Consider the following 17822-nt stretch of genomic DNA (forward strand, 5'->3'; position numbering starts at 1 on the left):
TTCTGCGTCTCTGTTCACGGCCACTCTCCTTCACACGCCCACCCACACCCTCCCCCCTGCTGCGCTGTTGCGAAGTGGTCTCATAGGGCTGCGCTCAGAGCTCTGACAGCCTCTCCGCTCTGCCCTGGCTCCCCGCAGAAGCTGGATGCCGGCAACCAGCTGGCGCTGATCGAGGAGCTCCACAAGGAAATCCGGCTCGTCGGGAACGAGAGCAAAGGCGCACACGTGCCCGGGTTCTGCCTCCCCAAGAAGGTGAGCCAGGGCCCGAGGGCAGGGCGCCGGGGCCCGCAGCCTCCCTCCGCCTTCGCCCTCGGCCGGGTCGGCGAGGGGCAGCCAGGGCAGCCGTGTGTTGACCGGGCAGCGGTCCAGGTGCTCTTCTGCACCTTCGCAGACCGCGTGTTCCTTCCCCGTGGTGGTCATGGGGGACAGGGTTCATGCCACCTTCGGTTTAGGCTGTGGGGGTGAGTCACCAAGGTGACAGCAGTGCCTGCGCCTGTGTGACAGGCCTGGTGGGACTCTTATCTTCTGGTTACCATCAAGTCAAGACTGTTCCCCGGCTGGCAGCCTCCCCGGCTGGGGTCCCAGCAGCCTGCGTCAGTCTCCCGTGTGGAGCTGTGCGGAGGGTGGTGATGGGAGCGCCTTGCTTTGGACTCTCAGAGGCCTGGGCCCAGTGCCTTTGAGACTCGACTCTCACGCGTGATTCTCTTGCCAGGGGGTAACGTCCATTCTCCCAGTGCTGCGGGAGGGGGTCCTGACTGGCAGCCCGGAGCAGAAGGAGGAAGCCGCCAAAGCTCTGGGCTTGGTGATCCGCCTGACCTCGGCGGATGCCCTGAAGCCCTCCGTGGTCAGCATCACCGGCCCTCTGATCCGCATCCTGGGGGACCGGTTCAGCTGGAACGTGAAGGCGGCTCTGCTCGAGACCCTCAGCCTCTTGCTGGCCAAGGTGAGCACTGCTGGGCTCAATCTCTTGGTCCCTTTGGACCTTGGAGGATAGATCTGTCTGCAGGAGACTGGTCCAAGGTGTCCTGCGGCAGAGAGTGACAACTTACCGTGCGGAAATGGCATAGCAGGGGGCGTGAGGAGCTCGGATTCTAGACTCACGCCACAGTGCTCAACTACAGGCCCGCCACTGAAGGGCTGTGTGGCTGCAGTGATCTTGGGAAGGCTCTTAGCCTCTGACTGAGCCTGCGTCCTCGCTGACAGCGTGAGAGCACTGGTACTGCCTGCTCGCGCTGGGCCGTGAGACGGGGCCTCAGAGGAAGTAACTCCGGGCACCACGCCCGGCACATTCTAAGCACTCGGTGCACATTTACTGGTCTTATTTTGAAGACCTACTGGTTCAAAGGAAAAAATCCAGGGCCACATAAATACAACTAAAATGTTATTTAAGTATGCTTTCACCGTTATTCCATTCTTCATCCTCATAAAGGGAAAGGTAGAGAATCTGATGAGAGAATGAAAAGGAACTCTGAGAGCTGCTGAAGTAACTCCACTTTTTGCCAAAAGTGTAAGAAGCAAAGATCCAAAATATTCACCATTTCCGATGTTTTGGGGGGCAATAATTATAAGCCCTTTAGATGTAAAAAAAGATAAACAGAACCAAGATTTATTATAAAAAATAATGAATAACTTGAGGTTTGGAAACAAAAGCGAGCTTAACATCTTTAGTGTTCTTTTATTTTTCTTTTTGAAGTACGTGTGGGGAGCAACTTCCAGCTAAAAATGGGATGGTGAGCATCAGCCTCCATCTGTAGAAAATTGAGCCCTTTTTTAAAAATTAGGTATCATCTTCGCTTTGCTTTCTTGCCTACAAGTGGAGCCCACCCCTCACGGAATTTGTCCCTTAGGCCCTGGGTGAGGCGTCACTCGTAGGCGTGTGGCTCCCGCCTCACGTACCTGCCGCCCCCCTCCGGTGCGCCTCCCAGCAGGCTGCAGCCGGCCGACCCCGGGGTTTGCAGGCCTGCAGGGAGCTGTTCTGGCTTTCCCATTAGCAATAAGGAAGTCCTTAGTCTTGGACGCATCTGCGTTTTGTCACTAGTGTACCTGTTTTTCTGCAGACGGACGGGGTTACACTGGATTTCCCGTGGGAGGAGGGGTGCGCATGTGCACAGGGATGCCTTCCAGAGGTCGTCTATTTCATGGGACTGTGCTGGGGGCAAACGTCAGGTGCTCGGTACACAGCGCCGTCCTCGTGCACCCAGGTCGTCCCCCCGTCTTTGACCAGGACAGTTCTTCAGCAGCGCAGACAGCGCCTGCCCGCCTGCTCTGTGACGTGTTCAGAGACAGAGGCTCCGAGTCACTGGCCCACGTGGACAGGTCTCCGTCGGGCCAAGCTGACGGCTCTTCCTCCTCCTTGTGCCACGCTTCCCCGTGCAGTGAAGGGCGCTGAAAACAAGAGGGGGCAGAGCACGACCTGCCTGCGCTGGGCTCTCCCGTGTACGGGGCACCTGTTCCCAGCCCGCGTGTGACAGCTGGTGTGTGCCAGCACTTGATCCCGTCTTTACCCCGTCCTACAGGACACCTGCTCCCAGCCCCTGCTGGTGTGTGCCGGCACTTCCCTGCCTGCAGCACGCCCAGGCTGCACCTCAGCCGTGCTGTCGGGGGTGGGTTTTCCTCGCAGGTCGGGATCGCCCTGAAGCCCTTCCTGCCGCAGCTGCAGACCACTTTCACCAAAGCGCTACAGGACTCCAACCGGGGCGTGCGCCTGAAGGCCGCGGATGCGCTGGGGAAGCTCATTTCCATCCACATCAAGGTGGACCCTCTCTTCACAGAGCTGCTGAATGGAATCCGTGTCATGGAGGACCCGGGTGTCAGGTGAGGGGCCGGCAGGGCGGTGCCGTGGCCAGGCCAGGCCTGTGGGGCGGGAGCGGTCGTGAGGGAGAGCCGGGGTCTCAGCGGGGTGCGTTGGTTCTGTAGGGACACCATGCTGCAGGCCCTGAGGTTTGTGATCCAGGGAGCAGGGGGCAAGGTGGACGCGGCCATCAGGAAGAACATCATCTCCCTCCTGCTGAGCATGCTGGGACACGACGAGGTACGGCTGCGGGGGCTGGTGGGCTGTGTCCTGTGGCTGGCGGCTCTGCGTCGTGTTAGACGCACTCGGTACAGCTGCCAGCGGGTCCGTAGTCGTCGCCATTCCTGACGTTCATGTCGTCCTTTGTGGTTCGCTGGCCTGTGGCTGTGGGGGCGACAAGGCCGGCAGCACTGAGGATGACACTGTCTTGCACAGGGACGAGGGAAGGGAGGGTCCTCGAGTCTCAGGTCGCTCGAGAGCTTGCTCTGCGACTGTAAACAGGTCACTCTCCCTCTCACCCCTTGTTTCCCTGTTTGTAAGATGAAGGTTCATTCATTGGTTCGGAAAGCACTTGCTGAGCAGAAGGGCTGAGCCTAGAGCTGACTAATGTGTGGTCACAGCCTTCAGGGAAACGTGTCTGGTGTCTGTCTCCGTGGGAGGCCGGAGCTCCGTGGGAGGCCGGAGCTCCGTGGGAGAGGGAGACACACGCCTGGCCCACCCCACGCCCTAGCCCGTGGCAGAGTCAGAGCCAGAACCGGAGCCCTGTGTCTCCTGGTCCTGTCCGGTTCTGTCGGTGTAGCCGGCCCTTCCTCCCCAGTCTGGAAACGTTTGTTAATGACCCACTGGCTGCGCAGCACCGTGGCAGGTGCAGCGGGGGCTGCGTCCGTGGTAGGAACGTTCTCTCTCCCTTCTGCTGTGTGGCTGAACTTGATCCGTGGGGCTGGTCTCCGGGGAAAGGCCTTTGGGTTCACGCGTGCACTGCCTTGCATGCCCACACACGGGCCGGCCCTTGCCGCCGCCGCACCTGTCACGGCTCCTCGGGTCTGGTCTGACCCCCAGCCCCGCCTCTCTGACTGCAGCCCGCCTTCCCCGGGGTTCCCCAGGGAGACTACCTTCTTTCAGTCACAGTCTGTCAGGGCTTTACAGGGCCCTAGACAGCGGAAGCAAAAGTGAGTATTTAAACCAATTTGCATTTCACCACAATGGAGCTTAAAATAGATCCTGTTGGAGAGAGTGGGCGTTAGAGGAGCCAGCTTTAGCTCCGCTGGGCACCTGGGCTTCCGCTCGGAGCTCGGGGGCCCAAAGTGCCGCCCTCCTCCCGCTCGGAACCCCCCCTGGGCCGAAAGTGGCAGCGCAGGGGGCCACCCGGCGTTAGCCTCCTTGTGGGTTGTCGAGTCGCTGGTCGGCGGTGTGGTCGGTGTGGGGGGAGGTGTGTCAGGTTGGCTCCTGCTGCTACTGCGGCACAGAACCTAAAGTCCACTCGCTCAGCGTCCCGCCACTAGCCGACTGGGGAGGAGCCGTTTGTGAGTCTGACTGGGATTTCAACTGAAAACGCTTGGCCTTGGCCTGTCTTTGCTGGGTTGACTAGTGGCTTCAGTGTGATTTCCTGTGACAAACCCTAATACAGGTGGCAGTGGCACACCAGCATAGAGGGAGAGCAGCGAGTCCCCCTGGACACCCAAGATTGCGGGGTGGGGGGAGAGCTCAAGGGGTTCTCCAGCTGGGTGGGCAGGCACCTCCCCTCTCTGTGGCCCTCCCTGCCTCTCAGGGCTGTTCACAGGACTTGAGATAATGGTGTGAAGCATGCAGACTTCCTAAGAAGCGAGGTGCTGTGGAAATACAGTCGTTCCTGCCGTTACGGCGGTGATGACCAGGTGCCCACCCTGGAGGTTCATAGTTAAGTGGGGTGCTGAGTGTGTAGTTTTTACTCTGCATCAGGTGGCAGTTGTAGTGAGTGGCCGCCCCGGCCGGGCAGCAGGGGCACCAGAGCCTGGAGGAAGGGCAGGACCTCGAGCTCCTGAGTTGCTGGTCTGCTCTCCGCCCTGGGCACTGTCACCCGGGTGACTGGTGGGATGGCTGGCGCCACCTTTCAGCCCCTTCTCTGCTCCGCCAGGACAACACCCGCATCTCCTCGGCTGGGTGCCTCGGGGAGCTGTGTGCCTTCCTGACCGAAGAGGAGCTGAGCGCCATTCTTCAGCAGTGCTTGCTGGGTAGGTGTTTTGTGCACTGGGGGGGGCTTCCCAGTTGAGCCTCTTAGCCCTGGGAGAGAGCCGCGGACACCTGTCTCCCCTTCCCCTCAGAGGGAGTTCTGGCAGCTGGACTGCCCTCTCCTTGGGACTCCAGCTGTTAAAACAAGTTTCCAGTGCCCCTGTAGCCCTGAGTGTCTGCTCGAAGGACACAGCTGGAAGTCTGAAGTGGTTTGCGGGATCCTCTCCTTAACGTGCCACTGTGGGCAGGGAGGCCCGCGTGCAGTGTGGACCGGGGTTCCTACCAGGATGAGTTGGCACGCTAGTCTCTCGGAGGTGGGGCAGGCCCGTGGGCTTGGAGGGGACATGCTGTTAAGTGCCGGGTGACCCCAGTGTGTTCTTCCACTCAGCGGACGTGTCTGGCATCGACTGGATGGTTCGGCACGGGCGGAGCCTGGCCCTCTCCGTGGCTGTGAGCGTGGCTCCTAGCAGACTCTGCACAGGCAAATACAGCAGCGAAGTTCAGGACATGATCCTCAGCAATGCCATGGCAGACAGGGTAAGGCTACGCGGCAGCCAGACCAGGCCGCCCCGCCCCCGGCCAGATTCCTCTGCCGGAGCCTCGCTGACACAGCACGGGGTGGGGAGGCTCCCCAGCTGCGTAGTCAGAGGCATGGGTTCAAGTTTTACGTTTGCTGGTAGCTTGTTGTGCCCTCGGACCAGTCATTGCTCTCCCTGGCCCCAGTTTTATCATCTAAACAGAGAGTGGTTTGGGTTGAACCGTCTGCGGGTCCTTTCCAGGGAGAAAATCCCTGAGCCCTGTTCCCGGGACCAGTGACGTGGACTTTGCTCGTCTGCCTCCCAGCCAGGGCAGCCTGTCGGCGGGGGTTGTCGAGGAGTCTTGGGTGTGGGGTCGGGTGGCTGCTGGTGCAGAGCTGGGATCCTGGAGATTCCTGGGGAACAGGGTCGTGCCTTGCCCCGCTGCTCCAAGGAAGGAAGGAGGCTGCCCTTTGTAGCTCTCTCCCCTCTCCACAGATCCCCATTGCGGTGAGTGGGGTCCGAGGCATGGGCTTCCTGATGAAGCACCACATTGAGACGGCAGGAGGACAGTTGCCCGCCAAACTCTCCAGCCTGTTTGTTAAGGTGAGCGGGGCCCACTGGCCTGTGGGAGGGCCCCTGACCGAAGAGCACCGCAGGTGAGCACCTGGACTGGCCGTGCTCAGGGAGTTCTCCCCGGGGAGCCCGCGGTGGCACCTCTCCGAGCCCTGAGGGATGGAACACAGAATGGCTGTGTGTGCATTTCCCCCAGCCTTTGTCAGGTTCTCAAACAGGCCCGTGACCCCAGTCGAGAACCAGTATTTTAAGCACTTTTTCCTAGGCATCCTGACTTTGTAGAACCAGGGACATGCCTCCCTTTGGCAGGCGTGGCACCTGCTGGCGTGGCTGCTGTGGGGCATACACGCCGGGAAGCCAGACAGTGGGGCCCCTGCAGCCTGTGAACACAGTGCGCATCTCAAACGTTATTGCGCGCCCAAGTCAGGACCAGAGCCTGCCATTTAAGAGATGTGACCGGGCTTGAGATTCTGCCTCTGTGGCCAGTCCCCAGGCCGTGGCAGTTTGCTGGTGCATGGAGCTCACTTTGAGCAGTGAGCTCCCAAAGGGTGGAGGCTCCCACCCTGCAGACCCCCAGATCCCTGCTGAGTGTTTTCAGGGCCTCTGCAGACATCTCCCTGAAGGCAGCTCTTCATCAGCATTCGTTTACTGAGGGCCCGCTGTGCCCCTGGCTGGGCTGGACCCTGGAAGGATAGAGACAAACCAGGCAGACAAGATCTTGAGTTGGGGGTGCGCAGAGAGCCTGGGGGGAGTGGGCTGACCTAAATGGGGCTGTCAGGAGAGACCTCTGAAGGCTGACATTAGGACTGAGGCTGGAAGTGTGGACGCAGAGGAACCCACCAAGCAAGAATCTGGGGCAAGCACATCCCAGGCAGTGAGACCCGCCAGTGCGGAGGCCCGAGGCAGGAAGGTGCACGGTGTGTCTGAGGAAGTGAAAGCCCGGTGTGGGCCAAGAATAGCGAGCACAGGGCACTGTGGCACGAGATGAAGTAGAATCCCACCCTGTCACCTTCCCTCGGGAGGGGAGGCATCGAAAGGGAGCAGTGGGGCCAGTCTCCGTGATGGAGAGAGTGTCGGGGGGGGAGCGGGGGCTTCCTTGAGAAACAGACCAGATGTGCCTGCCTGAGGCAGCCTGTGCGCCTCTTCACAGTGTCTGCAGAACCCGTCCAGCGACATCAGGCTGGTGGCCGAGAAGATGATCTGGTGGGCAAATAAGGACCCGCTGCCTCCCCTGGACCCCCAAGCCATCAAACCCATCCTGAAGGCTCTTCTCGACAACACCAAGGATAAAAACACCGTCGTCAGGGCCTACAGCGACCAGGCGATCGTCAACCTCCTCAAGATGCGGCAGGGTGAAGGGGTGTTTCAGGTGGGAGCCTGGGACCGGAGCGCCCCCGGGGCAGGCCTTGGGGGCTCGTCCTGCAGGTCTCCTGCGGGACAGGGTTAAAACGCCCTGCTCTTCCATGCACCCCTGTGTGTGTGAGTGTGGAGGGTCCGACTGTGACCGGGCGGCTGGTCTAGTGCCCGAAAATAGTCCTCTCTTCCTGTTTTGGCAACAGAGCCATTTTTTCCAATCAAATGTCACGTGGCACCCAAACCTGTGAAACACGTGCCGGCCGGGCTGCCCGTCGAAGCCCAGGCCCCTGTCCACTGAGCCCCGCGCCCAGGCCATGGTCAGAGCGCTGCGGGCCCGAGCCACCGCCAGCGCGCCGTGCAACGAGTGGTGGCCTTGGCCGTCCCTGGAGCCAGGTGATCGGACTTGGCCAGGTCGCCCTCTGGCTCTGGCTCTGGCTCTGAGGTTAACACTCATTTCTGTCTTCGGTCCGAGAAACCCGGAGCCTTGTTTTCTGACTCTGCCCCCTCGTTTCCGTCTTTTCCACAGTCCCTCTCCAAGATCCTGGACGGGGCCAGCTTGGAGATGCTGAACGAGTGCAACCGAAGGTCGCTGAAGAAGCTGGCCAGCCAGGCCGACTCCACGGAGCCGGTGGACGACACCATCCTGACCTGAGGGGCCCGGGCCCCGGGAGCATCTCGGCTCCACCTCTTCGTGCGGCGTTTTCATTCTTGAAAACACCCCTGTTCCAGCGGGGAGCTTCGGAGATGGCACTCCCAGAGAGTATTTTGCTACAGCAACAGACCACAGCCAAAGCCTTAAATCAAACCCACACGCGACTGAAGACGCCTCCTCCGCCGCCCTCCCGCCCCTCCAGAGAGGAAAGCACTCGGGCGCGGGCCTCCCCAGACGGAGGCCCAGGGCCGGTCGTCCAGGCCAGCACGGCTGGTCAGACCTCGGCTGCTGCTTCTGGGTTCGCGCAGCTCTGGTTCCAGAGCCGGTGCTGCCGGCCTGTGGCCCAGGTCCTGAGTGGGGCGCCGGACTGCGTCGGTTTGCCCAGCGTGGTGTGTCTTGGTGTGGCTTTTCCGTGTTGTGTGGCCCAAGTAGATCTGAGCCCTGTCAGGTGAACATGATACTCGTGACGCCTTGGAGTTCACAGGTCGGGGAAGGGTGACAGGTTCAAAGGCAGGTTGTTTGAAGGAGGAATGTTTAATAAAGGCTTTGATTAAATCTTGACATAAGCCGATTTTTAAAACCCTCCAGACACCCGTTAAACACGAAGCCTCCTGCATCTGGGATAAGGCAGGCTGGCGGCTGTTGCATGAAGCGGCGGCAACACTCTGCCTCTGGGTGTTCTCTCTTCCTGTCGGAAGTCGCGCAGGTGTCTGTAGACTCCTCTGTCCTGGGGTCAGGTCTGGAAAGCTGTGCGGCCAGGCCTGCGACCTCACCTGGAGTGGGGAATGAGCCACCTCCCTGCTCTGTCCTGACGCAGGGGGGTGGGGAGCTTCTGCAGCCAGGCTTTAAAGAGCTCCCTGTTTCCTCTGTGGAGCGGGAACCCCGCTCCTGCGGGCGGAGGACTTGCAGGGGAAGTCAGAGTAGCAGCTCAGCATCTGCTCCTTTATGAATGACTTCCTTCCTCCTGGTTCTTAGAAGGCTCGTGATCCCTGCGTCCTGTCTGGTGGCACACACCCTGCTAGGCTTAGTGACGCAAGTTTTTCTGGGCCGTTTTCCCTGGTCACAATGCGAAATAAACCTCTATTAAAATTATGGATCAGAGCCGTGAAAGGAAGAAACGTCAAATGTGGAGGTAGTGAACTCCCTTTTGCAAAGGTCTAGAGTGCTATACCAGAAACAGCCAGGCCTTGCTTGTTAATAATGGGGCAGAGGTAGAAAGGCCTGTGACTCAGCACTTCTGATGGATAGACGAGGTGACCTCTTAAGATATTTCTGACGAAATCCTTGCTTTTGATGCCTAAGCCTTACATGTCACAGGACTTTCTATTTTCTTGCAGCAGACCTGGTCTCAGCTGGCTCAATGTAACTGTAGAGTCCCAGCGCTGGAAGGGACCTTGAGAGGTCAGCTGTCTGCATAGTCTCCATAGCCAAAGCGGCCAATGGTTTCAGCTTTTGGTAGTCATGGCAACTGTAACTGTTCCCCGCTTCTGGAACAGTCATCGGCGTCCTCCCCGCTGCCTGGGGCATACGTCCAGCAGGCTGTCTGCACATGTGGTTGGCGCTGCCGGTTAGCCACGGGGAGGTAGGTGAGGTTTCTGGGTGAGGGGCTGTAGGCTGGGAACCTTTGCTAAGCCCCTGTGGTGGTCTTCGGTGTTTCCTGTGGGGTCTTTGCACTGATGCCGGGTCCACCTCTGGTGTTCAGCCCACACTCTGACATTGGGAGGGGCCCCTGAGGTCCTTAGAGGTGGGAGACATTCCACCAAATCTGAAGGGAAAACAGCAGGTTCCAATTCCAGAAACTGGAGGCGGACGAGTGCCCTCTGTTCAGGGTGGCCGGGCGACTCGAGGCTCCAGAGCACGGCAAGTCTCACTCCTGAGTCTGGAGGGGCGTACAGGCCCCCAGGGAGTGAGCTCTGAAGGGCTGTCCCGGTCCCCACAGTGGAGCTGACGGAGGGGCCTGGTCGGCCCAGACCGAGCACCCCAGAGGAACTGGTGCCTGGCACCAGAAGCAGCGCTGCCCGCCCTGGTGGTTGGTGTGGCTGTGCAGCCTGGGGCAAGCCTGCCAGCCGTGTCGGCCGGTTTTGTCGCCTATAAATGGGGAATTTGGAATGGAAGCTCTCTCAAAATCTCTATTCTCCAAGTTGCCCTTTAGGGATTAATAGTAATTGTAACAGATGACATTTGGCATTTTTTCATTTAATTTTCTCAGCCTATGAGGTGGGTTGTCTCGTTACTAGTGTTTCCCAGAGGAAACTGAGGCACAGAGAAGTCGCTTGCCCAGGGTCACATGGCTAATACACGGCAGTCCGCCCCCAGAGCTCAGATCCTTAGCCTTTCTCTTCCTTCCGTGCTGGCTGGTTAGGCAGGAGCCTTGCTCATTCGTCGGAACAGTGTTTCCGAGCCTTTTCTGTCGTGGCGCACTCTCTGGCAGCCAGCGCCTAGCGGCTGCCACCCTGCCACCACTCCGGGTGGCCGGCCGCGGGCTCCTCCGCCCCAGGCCTTGCCCAGCTGCTCTGCAGCCTGGTCAGCAACACCTCACCCTGTTCCCCGGACACTTGCTGGGAAGGTTTTTAGAAGAGACATTTATTGTCTCAGACCTTCAGTGGCCCCCCAGAGAGAGGACGCCCCTCCTTCTCTGCCATGGCCCTGAAAGGCAATGACAGGGTAGGCCCTTAGCCGGCCCGGGGAGGTGGGACAGCATTCTCAGTTCTTCCGCTCACCCTCGGAACCTCGGGGATCCTGAGCGTTGAGGTTATTTTAAAATGCGGGAAAGCGTGACATGTCACACCCCTTCTGGGAACCAAACCCACAGGTTAAGCTGCCCGGTCACACTGCCGTGGTGCCAGGGGCTCAGGAGAGTGGCAGAGGACATGCCGGAGGGACTCTTTTATTCTCAGGGACTTGGAGACACTTTACTGAGGGCAGATTTTGAAACAAGTTGGCAGTTAGGAGTGTTTTTCACATATAAGTATGGGCCTGTGTGGATGTGTCTTAGATTGCCTTCGAGCCTTTCTAAATTCGAATGGGGAGAAATAAGCAGCCAAACCTAAAAGATCTAGGTCCTAAATATTTTTGAGGAAATGCGGGTGGCGCTTTCGAGTCCTAGTACAGCGTACTGTGTGTAGTGGAGCCGTACGGATTTTGAGGTCAGGTTTGAACCTCAGCTTTGCCACTTCGGAGTCAGCCAGGTGACCCACAGCGTGTTCCCGGGGCTCCCTAACTCCCGCATCCTCGTGTCATGTGTCTGCACGGTGACGGTCCGGTCTCACAGGCCTGTCTGCGGCAAGTGACGATGCACGCTGCCCGGGGCCGGGACACACAGGTGCGCGTTCGCAGCTGCTGTGAGTCGCGTGAGGTGTCAGCAAAGAGAAACGGGACACCAGCGGGGCGCCTGTTCCCACCCGGGGCGTGTCACCAGGACAGCCCTCTCATCCTGCTGGGCCCAGGGTTTGCAGCTGTGTTGGTGACTTTTTGAGCCTGAAGTTTGAAGCCCTAACAGAAATGTTTCTCCGAGGAGCGGCAGTCACCGGGTTTGACGGTCGGAAACGCCCCATGAGCACGCACGGCGGGCCCTGTCCTCCGTGCCCAGGCGGGGAAGCCGTGCCGGGGCCTTCGGAGCCATGCTCTGGCACACTCCTGGGGAGACCGGAGGAGCTGGTGCTCTGGCACACTCATGGGGAGACCAGAGGAGCTGGTGCTCTGGCACACTCATGGGGAGACCAGAGGAGCTGGTGCTCTGGCACACTCCTGGGGAGACCGGAGGAGCTGGTGCTCTGGCACACTCGTGGGGAGACCGGAGGAGCTGGTCCTGGTTTTCTGAGGGGGAAAGTAGAGGTACAGATGGGAAGGAGAATCTCTGAGGTTGTGCAGCCAGGTAGTTGGCTGCCTAACCGGAAAAACCCATATTTCTTGATATTCTGGTCACCAAGCCCCAGGGCCTTTCTATAAAAATAATTTTGGGAAGGCAAATTAATTTAACAAAAGAACATAACCAAGTTCTTGGCACGAGGCTCTGCGGAGTGACTGGATTCCACTTTTCAGAACAGGTGGAGCCCAGCCACTTCCCTGGGTGGTCCCGAGCTGCCCCTTGGTTCTGGCAGGAGGTCCCCTGCAGCCTGCGGGGGGCGGTGGCGAAGCTCAGGCAACTCGGAAGACTGGTCCAAGGGCCACCACTGCTGTGGGACTTCGGGTGGGACACACTGGGCACTTTCTGGTGCTGCTCGGAGGTGGTGCCCGGCCACAAGCTGGAGGAGACCCTTCTGACCGTGCAGATTCCCATAAAAAAGGGAGGTGGGCAGCTGGGGTGCAGCTGAATCTAATCCAGCATTTCTCGAACACTGACCTCAGGGTCCCTTTACACTTAAAAAAATTATTGAGGACCCTGTCTTAGGCATCCAAACCCGTCAACTTTAAAAGTTTTATTCATTTAAAAATGATAAATCCGTTACCTGTTGGTATGAAGAACCGTCCATGACCAATGTAACTTGTTTTCCAAAACAGACCACTTTAGTGAGGAGACGGGCATGGTTTCCCATTTCCGCACGTCTGTTTGGGGTCCAGTTGCTGAGCCCGCCCCTGCAGTCCGTCTGCTCCGTGTCACATGCCACGTGGGCTCCGGAACACCCCAGGGCAGACTCGTAAGTGAACGAGTGGGAAAGGCAGACGCCATGTCAGTGTTCTGACCTCCCTGACTCTTCGAGAGGGCTTAGGGAGCGTTCCCAGGCCGTACTTTGAGAGCCACTGATCTGATTTAAAAGATGAGGGGATGCATTGAAGAGTTTGGTGGGAGTGGGGGCGTTTAGCTCCCAAATTGGCCCATTCCCCACGTAAAGCAACCTTGAGAGGGTTCCACCACATTATTTCTGATATCCCTTCTGATTCTTCACATTCTGTGTGTGGCTTCACTTTAATTCAGTAGACACCCAAGTGCCTACCATGTGTTAGGCCCCACAGGATACCAGGGTGGTCCCCACAATCAAGGTACTTAATGTCCACTTGATTTTGAGACCTGCACCTAAGGGCAGGGCAAGGCCGCTGCCACGTCTCTAGGTGTGGCATTAGGCACGCAGGTGTGGGATGAAGGGCCAGTTTACGGTTCCATCAAGGGAGACCCGATGCCGTTGCCTGTGTTCCTGCCCTCCTGGGCCAGCATGTTGGGCGGTGCCCCATCTCGGCTCATTTAAAGTCCCTGCCATTCACTTCACTTGCCCTCTCTAAATTCCCATTTACATGCCCCTCTGCCTTCTTCTAGGATTGCAACACATGCTTCCTTTCTTGCTACTTATTCTCAGGGACTTCAGAATCCACTGCTGACCCGTCTGAAACCTGCGTTTCGCAGGTCCCTCCAGGCCCCGGCTGTGCTGCCCCTCACCTCCCACTGCTACCCTCCAGGGACTGCTGGCCCTGGCTCCACGGCCTCAGCTGGAGGCTCCCTTCTCCTCCGCCTCTTAGCCGCCCCACTGGCGACACTGCGCTCCCAGATGCTCCTCTTCACCAGCTATGCCCTTCCAGGTGCCCTCGACCCGTCTTCAGCCCTTGCTGCTCAGTCTTGACCGTTCGCTGGCTGCTAACCCCCTGCCTCTGCTATCCTGAGAAATTCTTCACTCAACACCACTGTTCTCACCACCTGTTCTTTTGCTCTTTTCATTCACTGCCAAACATCATGAATGAACAGTATATACCCACCACCTCCACAGTGTCACTGTCCCTATAAACCTCTGCAAACTCCTGTCCCCCTTACTTACCTTTTTAAATTCAGACACAGGTTTATTTGCATTCTCTACCAGAACGTAAGCTCCACACAATTAGAGATTTTAGTTCTATTTACTGCTAAACCCCCAGCCCAGTGTCTGGCACACACGAAGCCCTCGGATATTTGTTGAAGGAACCATAAGCTCCATGAGGACGGGGCTTTGTTTTGCTCATCTGACACCCTGAGTGTCTAGCACAGCGTCTGGCACCACGTAAACACACAATATTCACTGAATTAGCGAGTGAGTTGCCAGGCATGTGATTTTTTTTAAGTACTGCTTTGCTTGATATTGTTTGCATATTGCCTCTGCATCTGCCCCTTCCTGCTGTTACCTCACACCTGGGCTTCAGCAATAACCTTCAAAGTTCTGCAGCTGAAATCCATCCTGCGTGCTTTCACCAGATTACTTTCCTAAAATAACATTTTTATAGTGCTTCTCTGCTCAAAAACTTTCCGTGCCTCCCCAGTGTGGTTTCTAATGTATCGACAGGTGGGGTTGCAAAAGCTCATTTGTAAGTTAGCTGTTCAGAACAGTGGAACAAAGTTTCTCATCGGCAGTACATACTGGGCCTTACCTTGGGTCTTGAAGTTTTTATATATATATTGCTCCATTCATTAAACTGTAGGATTTTATTTATTTATTTTTTTTTTAGAGAGGGGAAGAGAAGGGGAAAGAGAGGGAGAGAAACATCAGTGTGTGGTTGCCTCTCACTCACCCTGTACTGGGGACCCAGCCTGCAACCCAGGCATGTACCCCGACCAGGAATCAAACCAGCAACCCTTTGGTTTGTAGGCCAGCGCTCAATCTACTGAGCCACACCAGCCAGGCCTAAACTGTAGTTTAAATGAATGTAAAATAGTGTTTCTACAGGAAATGTAATCAGAGCTTCATTTTGGGGATGCCAAGCACATATCCTGGCCTATAGGGAATTCCCCCTCAAAGCTAAAATTGATGATTCGTACAGGCTGTGACAGTGGCTGTTTAATACACCTGTCATTCAAAGCTCTCTAAATTCCATCAGGAACCCTCTTCCCCATCAATCTCGCTCAAAGTGATAGTGCTCCTCTGAAGTCTAGACTGCTTACTCGACAGCTATTTTATCTATTGCATTGCCTTGTATTTTTCATTCCTCATGGGCATCTTATTCTGACCAGACGGTAAGCTCCTGGAGGGAAAAGGCTCTCTTCTACCATCTGTGGCATGTCATGAACAAAGAGCACTCATTAAATTAGTTTCTGAGTAACTGAAGGAATTACTCTTGTTGCTGTCCAGAATACGCATGCAGGCAAGTTCAGGATGGCCAGGCCTGCCCTACTTCTCAAAGGCGTCCTGCAGCCCTGATGTCAGGAGGCTGCCTTGGCAATGAGTGCTCGTCTCCAATCAGAAACAGCTGGGAGTACGCATGAGTCATGAGTGTGCGGTGACCTTAGTTAACAGCACTAGTTACAAGGGAAGCACATGCCTAAACAGGCTTCCCTTGGAGATCCTGTGGGTTCAGCCCCACACCACCGCAATATAAAGCGAGTATCACAATAAAGGCAGTCGCACGAATTTTGTGGTTTACCAGTGTCACGTAAAAGTTATGTTTGTATTAAACTGTAGTCTATTAAAGAGTGCAATAGCATTATGTCTCAAAAATATGTCATTACTAAAAAATATTATCATCTGAGCTTTCAGTAAATCATAATCCTTTTGCTGGTGGACGATCTTGCCATCAATTTGTAAAAAACACACTTTCTGCGAAGGGCAGTTAAACGAAATACTATGCCCGTAGGTGCCAGGTGACTTACAAATATAGCTCTAATCCTCACAAGGATCCCACGTGGAACCCGGGGTTCTGAGACGCTGTGATGTGACCTCTCCAAAAGCTCAAAGCTTTTAAGGGATGGAGCCAGGATTTCAAAGCCAGCGTATGAACCAAAGTCTCTGACTCCACAGCAGGTGAAGATGGTCGGAAGGGGTCTCCTGCCTCACTGGCTGGTCAGGGTTGGGTGTGCTTGCCTGGTGGCTACATGGAGGCTTCCTGCTTCCCTTCCACTTCCTAAATAAAACGGCTGGATCAAAGGGGACCCAGCCGTTTTCCCAGAACCTTTCTCAGACTAACAAGGACCATTTCTCAGTGGTCATGTGAGCAGCTCTTCTCCCAGCTAGCACCTTCAGATTCCATGTTCTTTTGACATCACCGTACAGATGCTCAGCTCCTGAAAAAACAACTGAAAGCTTGAGTCAGACACTCCATGTGCTGGCTGGGTAGCTCAGTTGGTTAGAGGGCCAACCCTATAAGCTAATTTTCAAGTTCAGTCTCTGGTCAGAGCACACACAGTAAGCAACCAATGAATGCATAAATAACTGGAGTAACAAATTGATAATGATTCTCTCTCCCCCCAAATCAATAAACAAAAGGATCTTCCCTGCAACATTGTTGCACTAAAAAAATTATAAACACTAATGCCTATCAACAGCAGAGTGGTAAAATTATAGTACCACCATACGGAGTACTATAAGGCATTAATAATAAAATGTCTAAGTTCAATAATAAAAGTCTAAGTATATTGTTAAAGAGAAAAGGTGGCCCTGGTTGGGTAGCTCAGATGGTTAGAGTGTCGGCCTAATACGCCAAGGTTGCAGGTTGGATCCCTGGTCAGGGCACACACAAGAAACAACCAATGGATGCATAAATGACTGGAACAACAAATTGGTTTCTGTCTCCCTAAAATTAAAAAAAAAAAAAGAGAAAAGGCAACCAAACATGCACATGTATGTATTTGCATAGGAATAGAAAACTCTTTGAACGACACATATTTGTTCAACATTTATTTAAGCATTTTAAGGTATCCAAGAAACATCAAGAGGTTACCTGTGACAACTGGGTCTGAAGAAAAAATAGTAACTTGTACTTTCTGGTAAACTTCTGTACATTTTTTTTAAAACCACGAGCACTACTTTTTGTAGTCAAAACTTAAAAATAAGTATGATAAAGTAGGAATATCTAACAGGTTCTTGACTGGAAAGGGACAGGTTACTTACAAATTTCTGCATTTAGATAATGAGGATGGCAGTAGGAACATCCTATTTTTAGGACAGGTGGAAACTTACTCTAAAACTGTAAAAAAAGGGGCTGATGATAAAGCGAATACGTCCCAACTTCTGACGGCCCAGATCTTCCTAACCATACAATTCTAAGCTGTGTATCTACCTGGAGGTGGTGTGGAATGCAAGGCGAGGGAGCTGCTGCTTTCGGTCTCAGGCTGCATCTTACACACCGGGTCATTAATCTCCCAGACACAGCGTCAAGGTGGACGGGATTCTGAATCGAACTATTCTCCCCATTATTACCAAAAAGGCAACCCAGGCTCCAGACGTCACAGGGCGAGGATCTGATTTCCACGCACAACTAACCTCAAAGGCCACACTCCTAACCTGCTAAGCTCCGACAGGCGATTCCTGTCCTGTAAAATTGAGCAGCCACCAACCGTTTGGGCGTCCAGTCCACAGGCTCAGGACAAGGTGGGGGCTGGCGCCAGCACCCGGGGGCGGTGTCGATGCAGAAAGGAGGCGGAGAATCCGAGACTCGGTTCTCGTGGAACCGAAAGCTCTGCGTATGCCCCGCCCCCACGGTCACTGCGCGCCCGTCTTTTCTTCTCCGCAGCACTTGCGGGGCTTGAAGGTGAAGGAGCGAGTCCGTCCCGGACCACTGCCGGCTTCACCGGCACTCTCGGCTTTTTTCAGTTAGAGTTCGAGAGCAACTCAGCTGTCCGAGGTCTCAGGGCCGCGGGTAGCGGCTGCAATGACCACCGAGAAGGAACTGGGCAAACTGGCCCGCGCCTGCACAACTGCCAGAGCGCACGCGCGGTGCGCCGGCGCGGAGAGGGCGCGGCTGGCTCGGGCTGCGGCTGCGCAGAGGCGGTGCCAGACGCTGCGCCTGCGCAGTGGTGGGGCGGGGCGGAAAGGAGAGAGGCGGCGGCAGTGGC

At 56.0% G+C, this 17822-nt stretch overlaps 1 protein-coding gene across 1 annotated transcript in view; it reads left to right on the forward strand.

The window, feature by feature from the left end:
* The window catches only part of GCN1 (GCN1 activator of EIF2AK4), a 56707-nt gene extending 48048 nt beyond the window's left edge, over window positions 1–8659 (forward strand). The window contains exons 50-58 of the mRNA XM_045841667.1: window positions 139–252; window positions 713–943; window positions 2621–2814; window positions 2917–3031; window positions 4905–5001; window positions 5388–5536; window positions 6013–6120; window positions 7241–7459; window positions 7973–8659. Coding sequence (XP_045697623.1) covers window positions 139–252; window positions 713–943; window positions 2621–2814; window positions 2917–3031; window positions 4905–5001; window positions 5388–5536; window positions 6013–6120; window positions 7241–7459; window positions 7973–8098 — 1353 coding nt within the window. The 3' untranslated portion in view covers window positions 8099–8659. The remainder of the gene's footprint in view (window positions 1–138; window positions 253–712; window positions 944–2620; window positions 2815–2916; window positions 3032–4904; window positions 5002–5387; window positions 5537–6012; window positions 6121–7240; window positions 7460–7972) is intronic.
* The last annotated feature ends 9163 nt before the right edge of the window (window positions 8660–17822 follow it).

This window comes from Phyllostomus hastatus, unplaced genomic scaffold (genome assembly GCF_019186645.2).
Source record: "Phyllostomus hastatus isolate PE091 unplaced genomic scaffold, TTU_PhHast_1.1 phas_contig_1162, whole genome shotgun sequence".
Taxonomy (NCBI): domain Eukaryota; kingdom Metazoa; phylum Chordata; class Mammalia; order Chiroptera; family Phyllostomidae; genus Phyllostomus; species Phyllostomus hastatus.